This window comes from Spermophilus citellus (assembly GCF_964194105.1).
Source record: "Spermophilus citellus genome assembly, contig: SCAFFOLD_351, whole genome shotgun sequence".
Classification (NCBI taxonomy): domain Eukaryota; kingdom Metazoa; phylum Chordata; class Mammalia; order Rodentia; family Sciuridae; genus Spermophilus; species Spermophilus citellus.
This window is the reverse complement of record NW_027673084.1, coordinates 71,663-98,293: the sequence shown is the minus strand read 5'-3', so window position 1 is coordinate 98,293 and position 26,631 is coordinate 71,663. Positions and strand designations below refer to the sequence as shown.

The window sequence follows — 26,631 nt, the reverse complement described above, 5'->3', positions numbered from 1 at the left end:
TACCTGTAATTTTTATATTATCTATTAAAATTGACAAAAATAGAAGGCCTGTGCTAACCATAGCACATATAAACCTGTAGTAGTTACAATAATGATGATAATAATTGTCATTGAACTCTAGAAAAGCACAATATCAAACTCTAAATATAATAAGAGTATGGGAATGAATTTCAAAAATATATGCTTTATATATTACATTTATATGTTAGTTAACCTGTTGCTATCTACTAGGAAAAAACTTATAAAATATAGAAATTTCTAAAGAGAACAATTAATATTAGGAACATTCATTCTTATTCCCTCTTTACTATTCTAACATGATAACTAGGGAGAAGATGCAATAAAACAATTTAACATCTGTAGTTAACAAAATCCCTCAATTCTAGTGTATTTAAAGAGAACCAGTAAATATTCAGAGCATGGTCCCTCTCCAGGAATCCTAATTTTAGCTTAATAATTCATGTAGTTATAGTGAGGGGTTTTAAATATTTTAACAGTACTTAATACTGTCATGGTGATAATTACTGGGCTTGGCATAACCACTCTCTATCATGTTTTACTTAAGCACTTTTCCATAAAATTTAAGCAAAATAATTTTTTTTCTTTTCTTGGTGTATAAAAAAATAATTGACTAAAATTTCAGCTCATGCCAGTCAGAATGGCAGCTATCAAGAATACAAACAACAATAAGTGTTGGCAAGGATGTCTGGGGAAAGGCACACTCATACATTGCTGGTGGGACTGAAAATTGGTGCAACCACTCTGGAAAGCAGTATCGAGATTCCTTAGAAAATCTGGAATGGAACTACCATTTGACCCAGCTATCCTACTCCTCAGTCTATACCCAAAAGACTTAAAAATCAGCATATTATAGTAATGCAGCCACATCAATGTTTATAGCAGGTCATTTCATAATTTCTAAACTGGAGGCAACCTAGATGTCCTTCAATAGATGAATGGATAAAGAAAACTGTGAGATATATATATATATATATATACACATACATACATACACACACATACACATACACACACACATACATACATACACAAATGGAATATTACTCAGCATTAAAAGAGAATAAATATGGCATTTTCAGGTAAATGGATGAAATTGGAGAATATCATGCTAAGCTGAGGAAGCCAATCCCCAAAAAAACCACAGGCCAAATGTTCTCTCTGATAAGTGGATGCTGCTACATAATAGGGGGTGGAGCATGGGAAAAATGGAGGAAATTTGATTGGGCAAAGTGGAGGAAGGGGAGGGGAGGGGTTATGGAAGCAGGAAAGATGGTAGAATGAGATGGACATTATTACCCTAGGCATATGTATGACTGCACATGTGGTGTAATGCTACATTGCGTACAATCAGAGAAAGGAAAAGTTGTGCTGCACTTGTGTATAATGCATCAAAATGCATTCTACTGTTATACATACCTAATTAGAATAAATAAATAAATTTTAAAAAATAGGTCACAAAAATAGATAATTGACAGGAAGTAAAGAGAGAGAGAGAGAGAGAGAGAGAGAGAGAGAGAGAGAGAGAGACTGACTCACAAGTTCTTGGCAGATAAATTTTTTATCTCCAAAAGTAATAAGTACAAAACAGAGTGACAAAGATTTTCACATTTTGTGCCTCTTTGGTCACTTTCACCATTTGGATGAATTACTCTTCACTTATGATTTTTGTGTGAACTTCTCGGCTTTTCACCTGTAGTTTGTTGACCTGGGACTCAGCAATGTCAGCCCGTTCCTCGGCCTCCTCCAGCTCGTGCTGGATCTTGCGGAATTTGGCAAGGTTGACATTGGATTGTTCCTCCTGTGAATGGGAATGCATTTATGAGGAAGAAATGTTCAAATTTCTAGATTTTTAAGTCAATGTAATTTGAACTTCTTTTTACTTAAAGGTGATTCACTAGTAAAATTTTTAAAGAAATCTAGAGAAATGCTTTTTATTTTTTTTTTTTGTTGTTGTTGTATTAGTTACTTTTATGCTCCTAAACTCAAATAATATGGAAAGGCAAATGATATTTTTTTCTGAACTTTAAGAAAAGCTAAACATGTTAGAACTATAACTAAATATTCCAGGTTTTCAGTCTTTTTCTTTCTTTCTTTTTCCCCAGGATCTTGAGAATGGAACACCAAACCTTTTAAAAATGCACGAAGGCAATCTATTTTAAACCAAAATGCTAGCCTTGAATATAAATTGTTGCCACTTAATTAGGTTTACAAATTAAACAAGTATATAATTTCCTAAAAAAGTCTGAGTGGTCTCTGATTATGCTTAAGTATATAGCAGAGAATTTGAGAAGACCACTTCTAGTTTATTCTCCATAATTCATTGTTTTTCTAAAAGTCTCTTTAAGAATCCTCCCCAGATGTGACATTCAAATTTGGAACATTCATAAAACTTAGAATCACTAAATAGCATACCTAAAAAAAAAAAAAAAAACACAACACCTCAATCATCCTTTTACAGATGAGGAAAGAGGAACTAAAAATTAAGCAATTTGTCCAAGGTATGAGTGTGAATGTGCACACGTGGGTCTTTCTTTATTCTCTCTCCCTTCCTGTCTCCCCACCACACACACTTCCCCACCCTCTCTCTTCTCTCAGACATTAGAGGCCAGGGAAAAAAATAAAAACAATCAACAACTGGAAGAACTCATTTGTGATATATAGATATGTATATTTGTATTTAGGAAATTGGCATTATTTAATTATTATTTTAGATTAATTATGGGATGGGAAAATGAGAGAAGGTGGAGCCCCAAGAATCTACTGGTTTGAACATAACTGAGACCTGTGAGCTCCAGACTCTTACATTCAACTCTATAGTTGGCATGACTTGAATATATAATGGCATTTCACATTTAATGTATCTAAAACAGAATTCATGTTTCCTTCTTGCCCTGCAAATCTGGTTTTCCCTAGTTCCTCATTTTAGCCATTGTTAACGCTATCCACCTGGTTACTTATACTGTAAACTTGATGAGTTCCCTCGATTGCCTTTCTTTCACCATCACAAGTGCAACCTGTTACCATATCTTGTGTTGTGTTTCCTCCAGAACATATTTTGAATCTTTCTACTTCTTTCTTTCTGCTCTATTACTATATTATCCAAGCCACAAAACCACCTGGAAAACCTCCTGATATGTCTCCCTGTGCCCACTGATGTTACTCAGGATATATGGTATTCTCCACATATTCTTCAAAAAAAATATAAATCAAGTCATGACTGACCCAGGTGAAAACCAGTACCCCATTGTACTTAGAATAAAATCGAGATGTCTTGCTATGGTCTGGAAGACACTGTGATCTGCATTCTGCCTAGTTCTCCAGCCCCCTCTAAGGCTGCTCTCTTCCTTATCTTTCTGCTTCTTGAATCAAACTCTTTTATATTCAAAAGAGTTTGATGTGTGGTGGTGCACACCTGTAATCCCAGCGGTTTGAGGCAGGAGGATTGCGAGTTCAAAGCCAGCCTCAGCAAAAGTGAGGCACTAAGCAACTCAGTTAGACCCTGTCTCTAAATAAAATATAAAATAGGGCTGGGGATGTGACTCAGTGGCTGAGTGCCCCTGAGTTCAATCCCTAGTACAAAAAAAAAAAAGTTTTGCATTTGCTCTTTCCCCTTCCTAGAAATGTTGTGTGCGTATGTGTATTGGTCCTTGCATATACTTGGAATAGAACTTGGGGCCTACCGTGTGTCAAGCCCACACTCCACCACTGAGTTACATATTCCATAGAACATTTTCTCTGACTTGTCAAATGTTTGGTTTCATCTCATTGTCAGGCCTTCACTCAATCATTTTTCTTTGATTTTTTTCCCTCATTTTACTCATCCTTTATTTTATCCCTTTGACTAAATCAGCCTGGTAACATCTGAGAACTAGAGGCTGCCCAGTCACTCTTGCCCAGGGCTTCTAAACTCACCGCTTCCTCAGCTTGTCTCTTGTACGCTTTCACCTTTGCTTGTAGTTTGTCTACAAGGTCCTGGAGTCTAAGAACATTCTTTCGGTCTTCCTCAGTCTGAAATAATATTTTAAGGAGTGAATTTCTTGAAAGTATCAATATCATCATCTTTTGTTGTACACAGTTTTTAATCTATTGTAGTTGGGTAAGAACCGAGATAGGCCATTTTCCTTACTTGGTAAGTGAGTTCCTTCACTCTTCTCTCATGTTTGCGCAGGCCCTTGACAGCCTCAACATTGCGTTTCTGTTCATTTTCAACTTCTCCTTCAAGTTCACGTACCTGAAAGAAAGTGGACATTAAAAAAAAAAAAGAAAAGGAAAACTTACTATCATCCATTTACTCAATGAATTTCTACTTCTTCAAATGATCCACATATTTCTTTTATCACCTTCATATGCGGATTTTGATGTCCTCATCCAACTGCCCCATTATGAGCTCTCAGACTGTAGGGAATATCTCTCCTTTATCTTAGGATGCCCTCATCATCTAGCAATACTAGTTATTCAGAGTTATAAGCTGGTTGGGAATGTGATAGGAATACATGTTGAAAAGACCTACCCTGGCTTCAAGTTTCTGAATCTGCTTCTTGCCACCCTTCAGTGCCAGTTGCTCAGCCTCATCCAGCCAGTGCTGCAGGTCCTTCACTGTCTGTTCCAGATTCTTCTTCATCCGCTCCAGATGGGCGCTGGTGTCCTGCTCCTTCTTCAGCTCCTCAGCCATCATGGCGGCCTGGTAAGTAGTAAAACAGAATCAGTTAATAGCTGAGAGAGCACAGTGGGATTCAAGTTTACCCACCAATGTGTTGTCCTCTGCTCACATCAGTGATGGCCTTCTTGGCCTTCTCTTCTGCATTGCGGGCTTCCTGGACAATGTCCTCCATCTCTCCCTGGATTTGGGAAATGTCTGTCTCCAGTTTCTTCTTGGTGTTGATCAAGCTAGTGTTCTGGTTAAAATATCAAATTTAGAAATATTAAGTACATGAGAGCAAAGTTAGCATGTCCAATGCTCTAATGAACTCTTAGTTAACTAGTATCCTTTGTTGTTCCATAAAGGATCTGATATATTTTTAAAAGATAATTTTTAAATATATTTTTAAAAGATAATTCTGTATGTCTTAGTTCAGATTAGCAAAAATATTGTTATGCAAAAATATTGAAAGTTTTAAACTTAATTCTCCATAACACATTATGAATAAATTTCTAAGTAGCACTAAGATCTGAGCAAGAATTTCATCTCCTTTATTTTTTGTTTTGGTGGTGCTGGGGATGGAACCAAGGGCCTCATGCATGCTAGACAAGTGCTCTACCACTGGGCTATACCCTAAGACCCTCCTTTGTACTTTATTTACCATTCTAGTATTATAATCACCTGGGTGTGGAGGAGCTGGACACGCTCACTGGCATCCAGGAGCTCCTGTTCTGCGATTTTCCTGCTCCTCTCGGTCTGCTCCAGTGTGGCCCGCAGCTCCTCAGTCTCAGCCTGAAGCAGGTTGGCTCTGCGCTCAACCATGGCCAGCTGTTCCTTCAGGTCCTCCTGGCCCCGGAGAGCATCATCCAGGTGCAGCTGGGTATCCTGTACAATGAGAGATCATTGAGATATCATGTTCTCAGGCTGCAGTCATTCCAATTGTCCTAGAACCATCTTTTGAAGCCATTTACCTTGAGTATGCCTTGGGTGTTCCTATAGTTCCTCAGGGACTCAGCAGCCATTCTGTTGGCATGGTTCAGCTGGATTTCCATTTCATTGAGGTCTCCCTCCATCTTCTTCTTGATCCTGATAGCATCATTCCTGCTCCTGATCTCAGCATCCAGTGTGCTCTGCATTGACTCCACGACTCTAATGTGGTTTCTCTTCAGCTGGTCAATTTCCTCATCCTTCTCAGCAATTTTCCTGTCAATTTCAGACTTGACTTGGTTCAGTTCAAGCTGGATGCGCAGGATCTTTCCCTCTTCATGTTCAAGAGATGCCTTAAAGTCCGCAAAAAGTAACATTAGCAGGGGTATAGAAGTGTGTAATATTCTAGAAATAGGAATTAGTTTCCTATATTTGTGCTGCCATGATACATCTTTATTCCATTGTTCAAGAAATTTCTACAAATGTGTTATTGTTTTGTATGCCTCTATCTCCACAGCTAGATCATGCCCTTGAGTGCAGGACCATTACTTAACTTACTTATCTTAGTTTTCTCATTCTCTAGCACAGTTCTTAATGTATAGGTATTTTATTCTTATACATATTTAATTCTTCATCTTCATCTTTATAGTACACAGAGTAAAAATCATTTTTCATTTCTCGTGATTTAATAATCCTTGCATTCACTAGACCTTAATTCCTCTTGTAATTGTTTTAGAGTGTAAAAGAAATGAATTAACTCCTTTTAGAGTGTAAAATAAAATGTCTACCTCTGCCTCCTCTAAAGCAGCCTGAAGTTCAGTCTTTTCTTGCTCAATTTGCTTCTTTATTTTTTCCAGTTCATGGATACGTTTCCCTCCTTCTGCAATCTGTTCAGTGAGATCAGAAATCTCCTCTGTTGGTGAACAAATAGAGAATTTCGTTGAGAGGGGAAACATTCTTTCAAATCTTTTATTAAAGAACAGGTAAAATATACTCACGTTGCAAATTCTTATTTTCCCGCTTCAAGGTTTCAAGTTGGTCTAAGGATTCCTCATAAGCATTCTTAATCTTGAACAGTTCTGTGCTGAGGGAACGGGACTCCTTTTGAGAAGCTTCCAGTTCAGCATGAGTTTCTTCATACTTCTGTTTCCATTCTGCCAGGATCTAAAGGGCAAAAAATGGTCCAGAAACTTAGGGAGAAAGTTTAATGGATGAAAGCCATCTATTCTGGCAGCTCCCAGCCAGAATTGAAGTGATCTGGGACTGAAAACTAATTGTGACCGAGAAGAATAGGAAGCACAGGAACATCTCCTTCATACCCACCTACCAGAGAAGCAAGCTACTGAGAACAACCCTCAGGTGGTTTGAATGAGGCACACAGAAGGTCACAGGCTCTGGTTAATCATGTGTTGAATATGGAAGCAGAGATGGGATACAATACCTTGTCGAAGTTCCTTTGCTTCTTGTCCAGGGCTGCACAGGCAGCATTTGTTCTCTCCACATCAATCATGAGGTCCTCCACCTCATTCTGCAGCCGCTGCTTTGTCTTCTCCAGGGAAGCACATTTGGCATTCACAGCTTCCACGTGTTCCTCAGCATCCTGCAGACGCTGAGCCAGCTTCTTCCTAAACAGTGAAATACGAATGATAGAAGTGAATCACTATTGATAGTGATTCACTACCAACAGATTTGGGTGTTTCAAGTGGGGACAAGTGAGCAATTCCCATGGGCAGACCTCTTTAACACTTCACTTCTCAGGCTTGGTTTGTGCTTCCACTTCTATATTAATCCACTGCTACTACCCTACAACGAATACTGAAAACTTTCAAATTTCAATTTTGTTGGACACAGAGTCTGCCATTAAGGCTATCCATGACAAGTCTGAGGCATCTTCGAGGTAGCTGGTTTATTCTTCCTTTGTAGAATATTCACATCTACCTTGAATTAATGTTATACATGCCTGCCTCTACTTAATTTTAATCCCAAGCAGGTGGAGTCTGTATCATACCAATCTTTGTATTCTTGTGAGCTGTCATACATATTAAGGACTCAAGTGTTGGGTATATTGAATTCAAATGAAATACACTTGATTTTGTATGTTTAATTATGTCCCTTATTTTTTACTGGCTTTTTATTAATCCACTAATTAAAAGAAGCTTTCCCAACTCAATATATATTTTGCTTTGAAAACTCATCTCAGAATCTCTCCTAAGCATTTACCAAAACATTCATTCCAGAAGAAAAAATGACTCAATGTCATCTTAAACTTTTGTCAAATCTGTTGGTCCTTTCTTGTCCATATTCTTCTTACTACAATTTAGTTTTTAATTATTTTGAATATTTACTCCTTTTTAAAAACTATATTTTCTTTCTTATTACAGCATTTTCTTATACATTTTGGTCTTTAACAACATATCTCTACTTTTCCCCTACAAAAAATAAATGTACATATAATCACATTTTTACATCTAAAAAGAAAGAACTGAGCTTTAAAGTTTTATATCCATTACCCTGGACCAATTATTCCCTTAGTGGTTGAGAGGGAAGAGAAATGGCAGAATGCAAGTAACTTTTATTCAATTAGTCCCTGTGTAGATGAAATGAGGTCCAAAGTTCCCCCTTTAAAAATGAATTATTCAGCTTCCTCTTGTTTTTTATCCTTTTCTCTTCCAAATTGCTACTGTCATTTCTTTCCCTATCCAAGGGCGCTTGTATTTCTTGCTTAGGGTTGTATTTATGTTTTGGTGGGAGGGAGCAGGGATCCTCTTTGCCCATTTAGAACTCATAACAGATGTACTTTGTTAACAGAAGTATTTCCATTTTAACTAAATCCAGAACATACTTGGCCTCCTCCAGCTCCTCTGTGCGCTGGATGGCATCAGTCTCATATTTAGTCCTCCACTGAGCAACCTCACTGTTGGCCTTGGACATGGCCCTCTGCAGCTCAGCCTTGGCTTCCTGCTCCTCTTCATACTGTTCCCGAAGCAGGTCACAGTCATGACGGGAGGACTGGAGAGCGTGAGCCAGGGCACTCTTTGCCTGAGAATATACAGATTGGCAACCTAATTTTATATCTTTAAAGTAGTGTTTATTCCCCAAGCTCCTATAGATCACCAGTAGAAAATTTGTAAAAGTAAGTTAAAAACAACCAAAAAACAACTATACTGATGACAAGTAGGATTTACCTTTACTTCCTCTTCAAGCTGCCTTTTCAGTTCCTCAATCTGCTGTGTGAATGCTTGTTTCCCCCTTGAGAGTTGAGAAACTAATGAGTCCTTTTCATCCAGCTGACGTGAATATTCGCCTGTGAACACCAAGATCCAGAAAACTCAACCTGACCTACATGCTGGAGAGAATGAATACAAAAAACACCAATATCTGCTTCAACCCTGATGAGCAAATCTATGGAAAAATAAGAAGTATGGAGACCTTCAAAGTATATTACATGCTTATGAACAACCCCAAAGATTTCAGACGACATTTAAGATTATATGATCACAGTAGAAAGTGATGAAGAAACCTGTGAAGAGAAATGTAAATCAAACCAACGAAACATTCAATGCTTTTTACCTGAGGCAGTGGTGTTGGTTTTCTGACCACTGAAAGTTTATTGAAACAAACAAACAAAAATTATTCTATGAAATGTAGGAGGCTCTAAACAATTGATTCTATAAGTAGAAGTGATGCTCAAAAGAAAAGTTTGGAAGCATTTTTATATTAATAAATGATTAGTGGTCCTCCTAAGCCCAGGATGAGTTAGTTCTGAATAACTAATCAGTTCCTAAATGAAATGGCATTTAAATTTGTCTTCAATTCTTTAAGTGCTGTAATTCAGAATATACACTAGATTATATTAGAAGAGGAGGAAAACCTTCAGCACCATTTTTTTAAACCTAGTTACTTGGAAAACATCTCATTTGACTTTAATAAGAATCACAAGTTTTATTTCTTTCATAGTATTTACTTACTAATAAGCAATTAATTATTACTAGGAATAAACATGTATTAAGAATGAAAAAAAAACACAAGGAGCTTTTTGACTCTTTGAGAATATAGTTTTTATTTTCAGGAAATGTACTTCCTGCCTTTATAACTAAAAACTTTACTTTGAATCTTGTTATAAAAAACATTTAAGACGGGCATGATAGTCCCCGCAGCTTGGGAGACTGAAGCAGGAGGATCACAAGTTCAATGCCAGCCTTAGCAAAAGTGAGGTGATTTAAGCAACTCAGTGAGACCCTGTCTCTAAATAAAATACAAAATAGGACTGAGGATGTGGCTCATCGGCTGAGTGCCCCTGAGTTCAATCCTGGTACCCCTCCCTGCCAAAAATTGCATAATTGGGAAAGAGTCAAGTTGTTCTCCAACACTTTCACCTGCCTATTTCTCTGATAACTGAAATTACCCCCAATTTCCATCATGTTACCTCTTATTTAGGGAGGTAGAACTTTGGTAGAAAGTTGGACAAGTTAGTAGTAAAAAGAGTAAATACAGATACTTTCCAATTTTTCTAATCAAAAATACACAATCTTACTTGAATTGTATGTGGCTGAGTTGTTATCCAGAATATTGCCCTGCCTGACTGTGCTAGTTATCAGCAGTTGGCAAGACTTCAGGAAAAACACAGGAGTAAGTATTCTTGGATAAGTTACTTCATCATTTCCATAATCTGTTGTCTTTACAGTAGAGATAACATTACACAGGCTAATGAGGAAAACAAACAAGTAGTTTGTGAAAGCATTTTGAAAAGGTGATAGGGTTACTGTGGGGGATACTCTTGGTATCTGATAACTTTTTGATTAAAACCAAATCTGCTTTAAAATGTTCCCAAACCAAAGGACCTGAAATGATTGAACCATCAATTGATTCATCAATCTATGAAAGAAAGCAGGTACATGCCAGTGGCCAATAATTTGTTCATGTTAGTAAATACCTCCAGGAACAGTAATATATGATCTAGAGTAACATAGCCAGGGTAAATCTGCATTCTAGATAAGCAACAGTAAATGGCCCACCTGATTCTGTTTGCAAGCGTGCCCTCTGTGCTGTCAGCTCATTGATCAGCCTCTGTTGCTCCTCTTCCTTAGTGTTGAGCTCACTGACTTGATCTTCTAATGTACGGCACATCTTTTCAAGGTTTCCCTGCATTCAAAAAGTAGTAGAAGGCATCTCAAGCAAGTATTTGCCCCCAAGAAAATTTCAGTAATCTGAAACTTACATAGCTGCAATAATCATTTACTTTGAGAATAAACTATTGTTATAAACAAATAAAACAACAAGGACCTTAGATGGAGGAGATGGAGGAGAAGGAGAAGGAGGAGACAGAGGAGGAGGAGGAGGAGGAGAAGGAGGAGGAGGAGGAGGAGGAGGAGGAGGAGGAGGAGGAGAAACATTGCTTTGAGAATTTAATATCTTGAGTTGGGGTTGTGGCTCACTGGTAGAGCACTTGCCTAGCACATGTGAGGCACAGGGTTGGATCCTTAGTACCACATAAAAATAAATAAAATAAAGATATTATGTCCATCTACAACCAAAAATGTATTTAAAAAATTTAAAAAAGAATTTAACATCTTTAGTAAATTGTATTCACTGATATGAGATTAATAACAACTAAGTCAGCTCATGAGATGTTTGTGAATAGCAAATTATATTGTGTCTAAGGGGAAAATAAAAGCTCAGTAATCAATATGAAGTGTTTTAAAAATCTCAAGTTGGATGTATTTTTTGTTTGTTTGTTTGAAATAGGCTAAGTTTTCAGCCTCCATATTATTTGGGTATGTCTACTGTTGAGTAAAGAGTGAGTAAGCTGGGGTTAATTCCCTACTCCAAGTGCCCCAGCTTGTATTACTTGAGTCTCTTCTTGCCAATTATTGAAAGTTTCACACCCAACTCTCTTCTTGCCAATTATTGAAAGTTTCTGTCCTACAAAAACCTCCTTGAGACTTAAATCATAATTATACCTTGGATTTGGAGATTGTCTCCATGTTACTAGCAAGGTCATCAATCTCCATCTTCATCTCACTCTTTTCTTTCTCTAGCTTCTGCTTGACCCGCTGCAGGTTGTCAATCTGCTCCCCAAGTTCAGCCACACTGTCTGCATGCTTCTTCCTCAGGGTGGCAGCTGTGGCTTCATGTTGCAGGGTGGCCTCCTCCAGGTCCCTGTGCATTTTCTGGAATTCAGCCTCCTGCTTCTTGTTCATCTCAATCTGGGCTGAAGTGGCTCCTCCAGCTTCTTCCAGCCGCTCACTGATCTCCTCCAGTTCCCGAGAGAGGTCAGAGCGCTGCTTCTCTGCTTTGGCCCTGGAACCCCCTCTGCCTCAATTTCCTCCTCCAGCTCCTCAATGCGGGCCTGGAAATGGTGGAAAATACAAACTCATTCTCTTGTGTCAGTCATTTATTTTTCTTGTTGAATTAAAGTGATGGAGATCATGTACTTACCTATAACTCCTTGATCTTCTTCTGCAGCTGCATACCAAGTGCCTGTTCATCTTCAATCTTGCTTTGCAGATTGCTCATTTCAAACTCTTTCCTATTAGAAGAACACTTTATGTCAATCACAGAAATACTAATAGTAATTTCAGCTCCTGAAACTTTTGTCACTTGCTTCTTACTTTTTAAGCTTTTCATCTAGTTGTTGCTTGTCGTTTTCTATATCCATTGTGGATTCTTGGGCCAATTTTAGGTCTCCCTCCAGTTTTCTCTTTGCCCTTTCTAGGTCCATCCAGATTTTCTTTTCTTGTTCCAAAGAGCCTTCAAGCTAAAAGTTAGTAATATATGAATATAGTTCCTAGAATGCATCACTTTTTGTCTCAGGTTGAACTTTTAAATATTAATTCATATCTTATCAGCAAATTATTTTGGTTGTTATATGAATTAGGAAAATTATCCCATCAATTCCATGCTTGTTGATATTTACCTAGTCCAAGGATTCAGCATTTAAAAGGTGAAATGTGCTGAACTATACAACAAACTACTAGTGAGACATCATGTCTTCTGTATCTCTCTCCCCATTCGAATCCCTTGTAATCAATACCTCGCCACATGGGATGGAGACCATGGCAATATATTTCAAACAGTGATTCTTGTTAATGTTTCCCTTACTCATGCCTTTTCAATTGGTTCTTTATTAGATATCAGATCACATTTAAAGCCAAATTGATCTTCCAAATTCTTTATTTAGAGTTCCCTTTGTTTTTAATAGTCTAAACTTTAATGACCATTATTTCTTCTTTACTGTGTTCCCTGCTTAGAATACAATCCTGTTTTTTATCCTCCCATAGTCATTAGCCTTTTAATCTTAGCCAAATATCTGTTTTTGTTTGTACAGATTTTCTTGATGAACACACAAACCTTTCTTCCCCTTAACTCTTTTTAACCATATTATATGTTACTCATAGCTAACTATCATTACTGACTTTGTAAAATTACTTGTGTGTATATCTTGGCCCTTGCAGTGAGGATTATGTTCTATACTTCTTATTCATAGGAAGCACTTGGTGAGTACTCATTGAATCATAGGAATGAAAATTCATGTGTGCTTAGTTATAAAATGAAAAATTATTTTTACATGCTGCTAGGCTTACATCATCCACTTGCTGTTCAAGCTTGATTTTAGCTTTGGTCAGGGTGTTGACTTTGTCCTCCTCTGCCTGCAGGTCATCCAGGGTCTGCTGGTGGGCCTCTTGGAGGGCCTTCTTCTCCTTGGTCAGCTTAGCAATGGTTTCATCCAGGCCTGCCATCTCTTCTGTGAGGTTTTTCACCTATAGGGGTTAAGAAAGAGGTGACCTCTGCTACTGACTGAGAAGAACCTGGATACAGTGCAACAGAGTATGTTTCATACCTTGTTCTCTGTGGCATGCTTCTCCTTTTCAACCTTGGCCAGTGTCAGCTCAAGGTCATCAATGTCTTTCTTCAGTTCTGAGCATTCATCTTCCAGTTTCCTCTTCTTGGCAGTCAGCTCAGCGTTGATCTCTTCCTCATCCTCAGCTCTCTCCGTCACCTCTTTGATCTTGGCCTCAAGCTGGATTTTGGTTTTGATCAGCTGGTCACATCTTTCCTCTGCATCAGCCAAGCTATCTGCTTCCTATGGAGAGACAATAGACACTTTTAGATTTGGGTTTCTTAGATAAACCCAAATAAGCAAATTATGTTTTAAGGCATTGCATTGTTTTTTTAGCTTTTCACCATTAAGAAAACACTAATTGGCCATTAATTATTAATTGGAGATTAAAAAGAAATTTAAATCATGGTTCCTGATTAAATTTTGATATTGTTATATTTGCTATGACCTATGTTTAATATGGGGCATATAATTTCAGATCAGTTTTCTTTGTTTAATGTTTATTTTAAGAAAACTTTAGAATATGAAGAACCAGTAAACAAAAGGCTTGAGTATTTAGGAAGTAGCTGAGAGGAAAGGGTGATAACAGAAAAGTGACTTAAAGAGAAGATTTGTCCTCCAGTGACAGAATAGTTTGGAATTAAAGAGAACACATGGAAGAACGAAGGAGAAGGGGACATGTTAAAAGGTGATATTTGGTAAGTAATAGGTGTGCTGCTCAAGAGAAAAAAAGAAGAGTTTAAAAATAAAATCTGTGACACCATGGAAAATATTTCTTGCTCAAAGTTGTATCCCTAGTATTTGTAATACATAAAATATTTACTGAATTGGTATTTGATGGAGTCTTGTTGAAAAGAGGTCATACTGTACCCAAAGAAGAAGAGAATACATGAATCACACTTACATATTCCCTTTAATTATCTCTTGATTCTTGAAAGTATGATGACCCTCTTCTCAATTTAGAAAATTCTAGTTTATTCAAAGTGCAAGAAAATTATAGACCAACCTAGTTGTTTTGTAATTCATCTTTCTTTCAATTTTTAAACTATGTGTAGAAAATCTATAGACCCAAGGGCCCAATAGATTCCTCTTCTGAATTCAGAGAACTAGGGCGTAAACTTTAATGTTTCTTTTATTGATTTTGATGCCAGTTTGGTGCCTAATAGTAGATTAGACAATGGCCCTTCATCAAATATTTTTCCTCAAGCCTCTGAATATTTATTGGGTTTTTAGAAAGAGACTATCAGCTCTGTGTCTCATGCTTTGTATAAAAATTGACATTATCTCTAGAAAGCCTTGCCATTATCCTTGATACACTCCTACTCTTTCAGGCAGTAGAAAGTTTCTAAAAATAAAATTGAGCAGAAAGTTTGTAGGGGACAGGAGATATAAAAGCTCAGAACACTGTTTTCAAGTTCACGTGTTTTCATTACAAATTCTCTCTCTTCATTGACTATACTGGTCAATTTTTCTGTTTTTATTTGCATTTTTTTCAATAGGGAAAATTTTAGGTAGCCAAGATTTTATTTCCTATCCAGGATTCTTCCAGGAAGGACAACTAGAAGAAAGGAAAGATTTTTTTGTTTTTTTTTATTTTTGCTTCCTGAACAATAAGGAATCCTACCACATTGATTTTTAGCAATGTTGTACATGAAATCTTATAGAACATTCAAAGAAATTGTGAGTTAGAAAAGACTGATAACAAGTCACTCTGCTATGTGGAATCTAGCTCTTTACTTAGTGATCACTGAACTGAAATTTTAGCATGATATTGGGGGGAAAATGAGTTCTGATACTCACAGATTGAACCTGGAGTTGCAGGTCATTTTTCTCTTGCATCAGAGCAACCATTTTTTTCTTCTAGTTCTTTTCTTTTGGCCTCAGCCTTTGCAAGGCTTTCTTTAGTTTTTTCAAATTCTTCTTTCATGTTGGCCATCTCCTTTTCTGTCTCTGCACTCTTGAGAAGGGGCTTGATCTTGAAATATAGCTTCATCCAGGGCCAGTGCTTGACATTCATGAAAGCACGGACATTGTACTGGATACAGAAGATAGACTCTCTATGATAGGAAAAGAAATGTTCAAAATTAGATTATAACAAGAATCAGAATTTAAAATGCTAGGATGATAGGTTAGGTAACATTATATTTGCTAATACCTTCTCTCCACCATCTTCTGGTATTCCACTCTTGCCAAGAACCCTCTGCACATGGCCTGGGTGTGGGTAATCAGTTGGGCCAGCTTGTCATCTCGCATCTCCTCTAGGAGCCCCAGAAGACCAGCTTTGAAAAAGACCTGTGTGGGGGCAGTGTTCCAGATTAGAAATGTTGCATAAAATTCAAAAGAACAGGAATAGTATCAGATTGGATTTAGAGAATGTTACCTTAGTGTGACCAAATTAATACTGGGTGTGGTCAATATCAATGGACCCAAGGAGCTTCTCAGAAGCCTTCTTGCTATCAATGAATTGTCCTTCAGGGATAGCACTTGCATTCAATACCTTGTATCTGTTTAAGCCAAATAAATAAATAATATCAAATATATGATAGCTGTTGTCACCAACAAGAAATCTTCCTAGCATAGGAACAACATAGCCATTGGGTGGTCTAACTTAAACAAGAAATCGTATCTACTTTTATATCTATTCTCTGTATATTCAAAGGATTTTATACTTTTTATATGTCCATAAATAGTCTTATTTTTTCTCTTCTATTCAATTTTAATAGAAGGCATAAAGGATTCTTCATTGAAAAATTAATGAAATTTCTTAAATTATTCACACGAAAACATCTGACCTCTGTTTGAAGTCTGCATAGACGATTCTGCTTGGGAATCCTTTCCTACAGATGCGGATGCCTTCCAGCACACCATTACACCTCAGCTGGTGCAAGACAAGTTCATGCTCTATGGCACCTAAAAGAAAGAATGCATGTGCCATATCTCATGGACTACAGCAAACATGTTGGAGCTTGTCTGGATAGATATTGGAAATCTCTTACCAGGAGTTTTGGTTTCATTGGGGATGATGCACCTTACAAAGTGGGGGTGAGTACTCCTCAGATTGGTCATCAGTTTATTTAAATTCTCCTGTAGAGTCATGAATATTTGATTTTAAAATGCAATGTTTTGTACCTTTATATATACAGACATAATGATCCCATTCTTGGCATTGGTTCAGTTCTATTGAATAGTGTTTAGATTAGAGTTTTCAAAAGAGTTATCTGGAATTTCCACTTTCCCAACATGTGATCTGATTTGGTATTTTTATACATTATATATGTTTCCTATTAGCTTTCGAAGTGGTTGTTCAATGCTGTTGAATTTTCTAGCTTATGCTGTAAATTTAGTATGACACTTTAAACATATGGAAATATACTCCACCTAGTCTTCTGCCTAGATATAAGATCTGGTTTTAGTAATAATTCATTGTCTTCCTCCAGCTCTCCCATTTCTCTCTTTACCCAGCTTTCAGTTTTGTCTACCTCTCTATCACATGTTTATTCCTTTATCATATATTATGTTGTAGATACAGAGTTGTGTCCCCCTATTGGTTCCATAGAAAGTGGCCTTTTTAATATCTCATTCTGGGAATTGACAGAAAACCAAAGGCCATGTTACCCAGGGTAAAAAGTTTTCCATTCTATAGAAATCCTCCAGTTGGAATAACAGAGCTTCAGTTATTTGGGATGGAATTGCCAAAAGAAGAGTAAAGTTTCCCTAAAGAGCCATTTCTTATCATGTCTGTTTTATTTTATTTCTTTCTTTTGACTCACCCTCCAGTTCCCACCACTATTCATCTGTCTTTGGCTTTCAAAATCTATTCATTTCAGTGCTATCCTAATATAAGCTTAAGTACCTGAATCACTTGGAGGCTCCCAGAGGCTCAAGCAAGTCTCATGCTACACTAAATCCTATTCCCTTGGGGACCTTCCCAAACCCCAAAGTTGAATTTTGCCACCTGATATTTTTGTCATTCGCTTGCATCACTTCTTGGCTCTCCTTTCTTATTTATTGAGGCTTCTCTTCCAAACTATCCAGATGCTCCCTAAAACTCAGTTCTGCCACTGTTGACTTACCAGCTTCCCTGAGTCATACTCAGTTCTAAAATTCTTGCAAGATTTATATCCCTTTCTCCACACAGTAGAGTAAAATTTAATGTCCTATATTCAGTTAGAGAGAAAATGAAGTTTTTACCCTGAAGAGAGCAGACACGGTCTGGAAAGAAGAACCCTTCTTCTTGCCACCTTTCTTTCCACCAGACTCTGTGGGGCAAAGAAAGCACAAGCAATCATAATACACATTTTCTTTGCTTATGTTTTATGTAAAAGATTGACTTACTGAAAATTACCTGCTTCAGCAGCATCTGCAGCTCCAGAAAAGAGATAAGCTAGAGTTTTCATTGAAGACTTCTGATACAACCCAACCACGGTCTCATTCAGGGGGTCCTTGTTCTTGTCCAGCCAGCCAGCAATGTTGTAGTCCACAGTGCCTGCATAGTGCACCAGCGAGAAGTGGGCCTCAACCTTCCCCTTGGCAGGCTTAGGCTTCTGGAAGTTGTTGGACTTTCCAAGGTGCTGTTCATATAGCTTGTTCTTAAAGGAGGTGTCCGTTGCCTTGGGGAACATGCACTCCTCTTCCAGGATGGAGAAGATGCCCATGGGCTGGGAGAATGAAAAGAAACAAATGCTGCATGAATTCTGTGTGCTTAGAGAAACAACATGGGACATTAATAATCCATTTGACTAATTCATTCTTTAATTCCACAGAGTTAATGAACTCTTATCTCTTTGGTCAGATGTCACTAATTTAACAAATATTTATTGAGTGTCTATGAAGAATAAGGTGTTATATCAGGTTTTGGAACATGACAGAATAAGAGAGATGAGGGCTGTGCTTTTGGAGAGTTTGTGTCTTTATGCCAAGGGCCTCAGAACAATATTTGTCCAAGCATGACTTGAAAATTAGCTTTATCAGAATCCAATAAAAATATTTTATCATGGTACAAATAAAAATATTTTATCATAGAACATACCAATGTTTTATGAGTTTCTTTTACACACTGTACAGTGGTATAATCTGTGGTCTGGGAAAAAAAACAAACAAACCTTCTCGATGAGCTCAATGCAGGCAGCCAGGTCCATCCCAAAGTCAATGAACTCCCACTCGATGCCTTCCTTCTTGTACTCCTCCTGCTCCAGCATGAACATGTGGTGGTTGAAGAACTGTTGCAGTTTCTCGTTGGTGAAGTTGATGCACAGCTGCTCCAGGCTGTTGAACTAAGTAAGTGGAAAAAACAAATTAAAGTTAAATTTATAACAAAAGTTTTATCTCTGAAAGGGGCTTTCTCAGTTGAGTAGGCTGACTTCCTTCTTAGGGTGATAGATTTTGTCCTCCTATGGTAAGCCCTGACTGAAATTTCATCCAGTTTCTATCAGTCCACATATAGAAAAAGTTTAGAAATGGGTCCTCTAGATGAGATAGTACCTTAGAAAATACTGATGTCAGGTAGAGGACCAAGAGTAGCCTTATTTCCTATGCTATGTAGTATTATTTCCTAGGCAGACAAATTTGAATTTATTTACGATGCCATTTCCATTCTTTATACCTTGGTATTTAAACATCACTTCCCTTAATTAATCAGATAGGAATCTTAAAGTCTTTCTTTGAATTTTTTCATTGTGTTTTTACCATCTCTTTGATGCCATCTTTGCCTTCACCATCTTCTCAATCACAATCATCTTAAACACTATGTGCTTGGGACTGTCTAGTAGCTTTAAATTCAGAAATCTTGTTACTGGCAAAAAGATCTCAGAAATGAATGTATTATCTGAAATGCAAGATGCTTTACCTATGGGTCTTCATTGAAATTGCTCAGTGATCAATTAAATACCATTTCCCTTATCACATAGTTAGGAATTGCAGAGTTGGAGTTTAAATTTAGTTCTGTATTATTTCAAAGTTTTTGCTTTCTTATGATGTTTTGAACCTTTTTCATGTGTGAATTAAGTTTATAGTGCAGATATTTTTTATAGATCTTTTCCATGTATGACTACAGCAACAAAATTTGTAAACTTTTCTGCTACAAACTTTCTGCTAACTCACATCAAAGATTTCAAAGCCAGCGATGTCCAAGACCACAATGAAGTACTGCCTGGGCTGCTTGGTGTCCAACTGCTGGTTGATGCGGGTGACCATCCATAAGAACATCTTCTCATAGACAGCTTTAGCGAGAGCACCCACTGCATTGTACACCTTCACAAACAGTAATGTTTGTTAATATTATCAAAAACATGTCATAGAGGCCTGGGATGGGTGTGATTCATTGAGATCATGCACTTACCTGTTGCACAGTCTGGCCTTTGGTGACATATTCATTGCCGACCTTGACCCTGGGATAGCAGAGGGCTTTGAGCAGGTCAGCAGAGTTCAGACTCTGGAGATAGGCTGCCTTGTCAGCAACTGCAGAAACATAATTCAGGTACAAAATATGACCTACTCTTGGGCCCCACAATTCATAGGGAGAGAGTAGTGAGTATATTGTATTATAAAAGGTCTGTGTGAGGGTAAATTTGTATATGTTCATCCAAAGATCATCTGTAAAGGAGACAAGTTTGGATTCAGCTTTTTGCCCTATATTCTTTCATTAAACTCAGATGGAGGTTGGTTTGGTATCTTCAGTGCCATCTGGCTCAGCTTGCTCCTCATGCTGCTTTTGCTTGAATTTCATGTTCCCATAATGCATGACGCCCCCTGTGAGCTTATAGATGGATACTCTTTCCTCAGAAGTGAAACCCAGAATGTCAATGGCACTCTACCAGGAGAGATGAAAGGATAAAAGTTAGAAAGACACTAACTTATTTAGGAGAATTTTATTCTTAACCACACCTACAGTGGGCTATTATTGTCGTTCTTATACATAATGTGTAACTTACATCTGTGGCCATCAACTCTTCTTGATCATCTATGCTGGGCACTGTGATCTCCCCCTGACTGACGAAGGCATAGTCATATTGGTTGGTAGTGATCAGGAGCATTTCTGAGAACACAGAATTGAGGATATAAGTTTTATTTTAGATAATATTAGTACAAAAATTAACTTCTAGGCTATGTATTTAAGTTTTTTCTTACCAATTAGATCTGGCTTCTTATTAGACATGATTTGATAGAAAATATGGTAGATTCTTTCTGCCTTTAGCTGAAAAGTAACTCTGGACTTTTCTAGAAGATCTGCAAAGGATGATAAACATTGAATTTGGGGAAAATTGAAAAGTGCTCTGGAGTGATTTTTAGAGCTTGAGGTCATCAGTTAAATCTTATTGGCCCCTTAAGATTTCAGCTTAGTGTTCTCATGAGGTACCACATACAATGTCTCTACAAATACCACTGCAGTCTCTTCTATCATCTCCAGAAAGGCAGTGATACATACTTGGCAGAAGACATCATTAACTTCTCATACAGAAGAACCTTGACATTTGGAATGAATTGAGTCTCAAGACTGCTCCTTCCCCAAGGTCTCTTGTCATTCTGTGCCAGAGGGGCTACTAAGAGCAGTAGTAATCAAGGCTCAGATGAGGAAAAAATAACCTGTCTTCCACCCATAGGCAATTCGTTTACCCTTAATGTTACTTTTTTTCCTGGCAAAATGTGAAAATAGTTTGATAACAGGATACTTTAGACAGTCCCATTAGTTCCCAATGATTTCAACAGAATCATTAGCTCATGCCTGGAATGGGTAAAGTACATGTGGGCTCAAGATAAGACTGGCACTAATCACAGGCATGTTTGGCAGAAGACTAGGGTTTTATAGGCTTTACTCTCAGCAGGAGCTGCAGTGTTCTTCCAAATCATCATTTATCATTCTTGAATTCTGTTTAGAAGGTTCTGTTACTCACATGTTTCAATATCAGCAGAAGCCAGTTTCCCTGTAGTGCCAAAGTGGATCCTGATGAATTTACCCTTGTAAATTAAAAAAAGATGATGTTATATACTAAACTTGGAGGTAGACAAGAGAAATGTGTTTGAAATAATTTAAATATGCTTCCTCTGGTATCTAAAGACAGAGAATACCCTTCTATGACCAAAAGACTTACAAAGCGAGAGGAGTTGTCATTCCTCACGGTCTTGGCATTGCCAAAGGCCTCCAGTAGGGGGTTGGCACTGATGATTTGATCTTCCAGAGTCCCCTGCAAAGGAGAGAGCAGTTCTTGCATCTGGAGCTCAAGAATTTCATACCTGAGAGCCCTAACAGAGCCTGGATTCTGAAGATGGCAGCCAGACCCACCTGCATTTTGCCAGAGGTTGCCTCCTCCTTCTTCTATTCCCCAGTAACTGCAATTGTTGCAAAGTACTGGATGACATGCTTGGTGTTCACAGTCTTCCCTGCACCAGATTCTCCACTGTCCACAAGGACCAACATACATGAGAAAATATGCATTGTGACAAATGAAATAATTTCTACCATTAGCATTTACTACCTCATGCATCTAGATGTTTTTATATGTTTCTGTCAGAGAATCTTCTAGATCTTTTTTCAGCCTACAAATAGCTCATATTATTTCTCTTGCTTTGCACTGACAAATAGAGAAATCCATTCATTATTCATTTTAACACATATTGCTTGAGTGCTTTAAAATGTTCCTTATTCATTTCTAGGTGTTTAGATCTGGTTATGAGGGATACACAAAGCAGCCACTCAACAACTACATAGTAAATAAAACATTAAGTAAGACACTGTATGGAATGTGCATTTGTTCTTCAGCTTCCTTAGACTACAGATGAGGTGAAAGTTATATCTTTGAAGAGACAGATTTTCCCTAAGTAGGACTTGCAAATGTGTCACTGGTATATTTCCAAACAACTCTTCCTCCCATAAGGCTGTGGGCTCTTCTCTGCCCTGTATTAGGATCTAGTCAAGATCATAGAAGGTAATTTATATATCCAACTTCCAGGGAAGTCCTGTGGGATTTTCAGGACTAAACTAGCAAATGAGATAATTTGGAGCATTTTTATTTTACATTTGGACTCAGTCTACATCCTACAATAAAGCTAAACTGATATCTAGTTTCTTACTGATCCTGCCATTGCTTTAGTATGAGGGTATTCACTATTTTTTTATCATTTTTCTAGTAAGAAAAAATACCAATAAGTCTCAGAATAGGAATACGTACGTGATTAAGATAGACTGATTTTCCCGATCTAAAAGAAAAATAGTGAGCAATCAGCATATGTATTAGTTACATAAATAAAATTTTCTATAGGGAAACATGGCATGTGAGTATATAAGTATCATATTTTCAATGGTATTTCCAAAATGTTATTGTCATGTTATACATGATATTACTCTTAAGCCAATTAAGTTGGAAAGAGAAACATAAAATGTTGTCATATCTTAGATTCTTTAAGTCAATATAAGAAGTATATCCTGGTGATTTAATATAAAGAGCCCCATACCCCAAAGCCAGACACTACCAGAGTTGCCATCTGTAGATTTCAGTGGCCTGCTGTCTATTGATTAATGCATGATACTGAAAAATTCATTTTATATTATGGGTTTGAACTATGATCTGACAGGCTGAAATAGCATTCTTCAAGCCAGTGTTGAGATTTAGTTTCTAAATGGGGCAATTGGCCTCACAAAGAAAAACTTTTTTTTCCCCTATGGCACAAATTAGAACCTTAATATGATTGGCCTTCCCAAAAGTGTACCATTGTGTTAAAGAAAGATCAGGTGAGAAAGGGTGTCTCAATCAAAAAGAAATCTTTTTATGAGGGAATAGAACAACTTCTGTTTGTATGCATGTGACCCCAAAACATCATCTTCATTCAAGGAGAGGCTATCACCCCTGAGATATACTCTAATGGCTTTTAAAAGATAATTAATACTTCTAAAAGTATATAATTGATAATCAACAATAAAAAAGGGAATAAAAGGATTTAAAATGTATTTTGCTTTTCTATTCAGACAGGATATGATTCAGATATTACTTAGACTTGCTCTTGTTATTTAAATGTATAAAATCTGTTATGTGTTTCTAAGCAAGAAGCCTATAAACAAATGAAACAGGGATGAAGCATTAGTAAGTTCTGGTAAATTCATGGGGATAGAATCATGGGGATAGATAGTTGAGATTTAGTCCCAGTGTTGATAGCATATACCTCTCTGGGCTTTGGTCACCTCTTCTTAACAACCAGAGGATTGGGTTGGATTATTTCTAAATGTCTTCTTAACACTAACATTTTGTGATAAAATAATTTACATGAAAACCAATCGAGCCACTCACCAGTCAGCATGAACTGATAGGCGTTGTCAGAGATGGAGAAGATGTGGGGCGGGGCCTCCTGGCGCTTTTTGCCTCAGTAGGCTGCTACCACCTCTGCATTATACACTGGCAACCACTTGTAAGGGTTTACAGTGACACAGAATAGGCCTGAGTAGGTCTGCACCAAAAAAGTAAAGAAAATACATATTTTAAAGAAGTATAATTATTTGTCAAGAACTTTTATCATTTACTCTTTAAAAAATATATATTAGCTCCCTATGAGTTGAAGGCCATAAGAACTCAGGTAGATCATCCAGGCTGCATAACGCTCTTTGAGGTTGTGCAGCACAGCAGGCTCGTGCAGGTGGGTCATCATGGCCATGTCCTCTATCTTGTCATATTTGGGAGGGTTCATGGGAAAGACTTGGTCATCTTTCACTGTTACAGTCTACCCAGTAAAACAGGAGAAACCAGATGAGAAAATAACGGTCAGCTAACCTAACCCCAAATAAGGCGTAGTTCAGTCTAATCAACTGCAGATGTTTTACTCACAGCTCCAGCTTCAGTCTTTGCTGTCACCTTCCCCCCTTCCCTGCTCTGCATTATTGCTTTTAAAAAGGACTCCTTAGGGTCCACCACAAAGACTGATGTCTTGGCATCGAAAGGTTTGTTCTGGGCTTCAATGCGCTCCTTTTCAGACTTTTGGAGGTAAGGAGCAGCCTCCCCAAAAATGGCCGTATCAGCGTCGGAACTCATGGCTGCGGGTTATTGATGGCAGCCCAATTAAGGACCCTGCCTCCTGGCAAAGAAAGAAAGGAAATTATAGAAATTCATAAACTAGACCATTAGATTCATCACATTTTAAAAGAGTTTTTTTGTTTGTTTTAAATTCACTGACCGTGGGGTGCTTAGCACTGCATTGGGTATCACCACCTCCCTGGCTTAGTTGTAGGTGGAATATCAGTCTCCTTGTTCTGCGCCAGTGCTGACAGCTACTCAATCATGCATTTGGAAAGAGACGCTTGTTTCTGGCTCACCTACTGGGAGATCTATCCTGACTGCTGTCTGTGTTTCATTTGTTATATATTGATCTTTATAAGCTGCCTATCACTGGTTTATGCAGAACCCAAAGCCAAGATGACAGCAGGATGCTGTGGGGTCTTTCAGGCATGATTTTTATTTTCCCTATTGGATTATAAGCGATTTGCAGGCAGGGAGCATTCTTTTCTTTACACATCCTTTGTACCTCTAAAAATAAATGCTGGATGCAGAGAAGGGCTCAGGGCTGGCTTTCTGAGGTAAAAGAATGAGAAGCATATGTTGCAAAATTTTAGGAACTATTTTGTACATAGTAAAAATGTTATTATTATAAAGTTGGGAGTTACAAAGATTAATATATAAGAAAGTAGAATTGTGAAGAGCTATGCTTCACATTGTTCTGTTGGGGAAAAAATTATTATACATCAGTTTATCTTGTCCCCTTAATTCTGAAAAACCCAGCTTCTTCATCAGTCTTTAGCATTTTCTCAAAGATTTATTATAAAATATATTACACATGTTTTCTTACCTTATTACTAATATTCTCGTAAAAATTTTACAAACATTTTCCTTCCAAATTCATCTTTTGCTGCTTTAACTAACATTAATAAATACTGTCCTTGATCATCATATATATTTTGTAATAACAAAGATACCTTTTCCAGGAAAGCTCACTTGAATAAACTATTTCACATTTTTTCATTCAAATTATAATGACTCAGCTAACACATTAAAATGATTTTTCTTGCTGAAAACCATTTTAATACTATATTTTTTTAAATTTCCATTTTACACATTGTGAAACAACATGGAGTTAAGCAGCTTTTCCAAGGCAAGGATTTAGACCATTCTGCGCATCCATGTAGATATTATCTCAGTTTTTATATCATATAGTTCTGAGTAAAAACTGTAGCATGGAAAGTTCACATTTTCCCTATAAATGAATACCCCTCTGAAGTATAGCATTGCATGTTATAATCATTTAAAAGACAAACTACAATGCTAGAAATAGGAAAAAAAACTCTACATGAAACTCTCAAAGACTGAAAAAAACATTTTCATATATTGCAAAGGATCTGAGTTAATTAGAAATGATTTATAAAGTCCCCCTTAGAGTTTTTCAAAAGAAGCATGATCAGTCGTGAAACTGAAACACTTTCATTTTTTAGCACCCACTCCATGCCCCATCCAAACCATTGCAGAAAATCTTTTGCACTCTGTGAGGAATGGGGGCGGGGAGGCTCTTACCTTTAGATATGCAACCTTGAACTGGGTCAGAACTGTAAGAAAAAGAATAAAAATTCTGCTTGTTTTCAAAGGGCAGATTCTTGGAGGAGGAAAATTCACTGGAACAGATTTTGCTTGTCTGCTTGGCTGAGTGCATATTGCAATTGTGATCTTGATCTTAATCTGCATCCTCATGCATGTGTGTGATTCTTCCTGCATGCAAGTTGGAAGCAAAGAAAAATCAGGGGATTGGGTATTGCATGGACATATGGACAGATACCATGCATGCAAACCTTCATTTGTCTACAAGTTTTTTTATGAACCTGTTGGAAATTTGTGAGGATATATGTCCTCTACACCACGGTGTAAATTTTGTTTGAAGTGTGAATGAACGGATCTCCTTGGGAGAAAAATATATTTATCATAGCAATTGTGTTGATAAGGACCCTGATGATTTCACTGTGTGCTTTGCATAAACCTTTCCTTTCTCCCTTGGCTTCTGAGTTCCAACAAGACTTATAACCTATACCCTGTTTTTGCATTTTTCAGGCTTATTATTTGAGTAAAGTAAGCATGGTTCATAATTTTGCATTCCAAATAATTATCTATTGTTAGATCATTTTATTCCACATACCATTTATCACCATTTTTTAAATTAAATTATTTATTCTACTTTGTTATAC

At 37.3% G+C, this 26,631-nt stretch overlaps 1 protein-coding gene and 1 pseudogene across 2 annotated transcripts; both read right to left on the bottom strand.

Moving 5' to 3' along the window:
- Positions 1-1,560: 1,560 nt before the first annotated feature.
- Positions 1,561-23,856, bottom strand: LOC308640132 (myosin-1-like; annotated as a pseudogene). Its single transcript, XR_014024380.1, has 35 exons — positions 23,705-23,856; positions 22,592-22,619; positions 21,706-21,820; positions 21,515-21,607; positions 21,317-21,380; positions 20,553-20,651; positions 20,357-20,460; positions 20,099-20,235; positions 19,765-19,885; positions 19,527-19,676; positions 18,530-18,700; positions 17,773-18,085; positions 17,619-17,686; positions 16,424-16,511; positions 16,220-16,337; positions 15,808-15,931; positions 15,583-15,719; positions 15,228-15,484; positions 13,428-13,670; positions 13,171-13,347; positions 12,199-12,344; positions 12,026-12,116; positions 11,548-11,936; positions 10,603-10,729; positions 8,773-8,891; positions 8,430-8,626; positions 7,029-7,212; positions 6,586-6,751; positions 6,376-6,500; positions 5,342-5,940; positions 4,791-4,916; positions 4,532-4,702; positions 4,148-4,252; positions 3,934-4,029; positions 1,561-1,819 (listed from the first exon to the last, which is right to left on the bottom strand). The product of XR_014024380.1 is annotated as a myosin-1-like (transcript).
- A 95-nt stretch (positions 23,857-23,951) lies between these two features.
- On the bottom strand, positions 23,952-24,876 carry LOC308640126 (myosin-4-like; the record flags this gene model as incomplete). The annotated part of the gene is made up of 3 exons (XM_081312147.1): positions 24,582-24,876; positions 24,236-24,482; positions 23,952-24,131 (listed from the first exon to the last, which is right to left on the bottom strand). The coding sequence occupies exons 2-3, from the start codon at positions 24,437-24,439 to the stop codon at positions 23,952-23,954; spliced, it is 384 nt and encodes a 127-aa protein (XP_081168273.1). The 5' UTR covers positions 24,440-24,482; positions 24,582-24,876.
- Between the last annotated feature and the right edge of the window lie 1,755 nt (positions 24,877-26,631).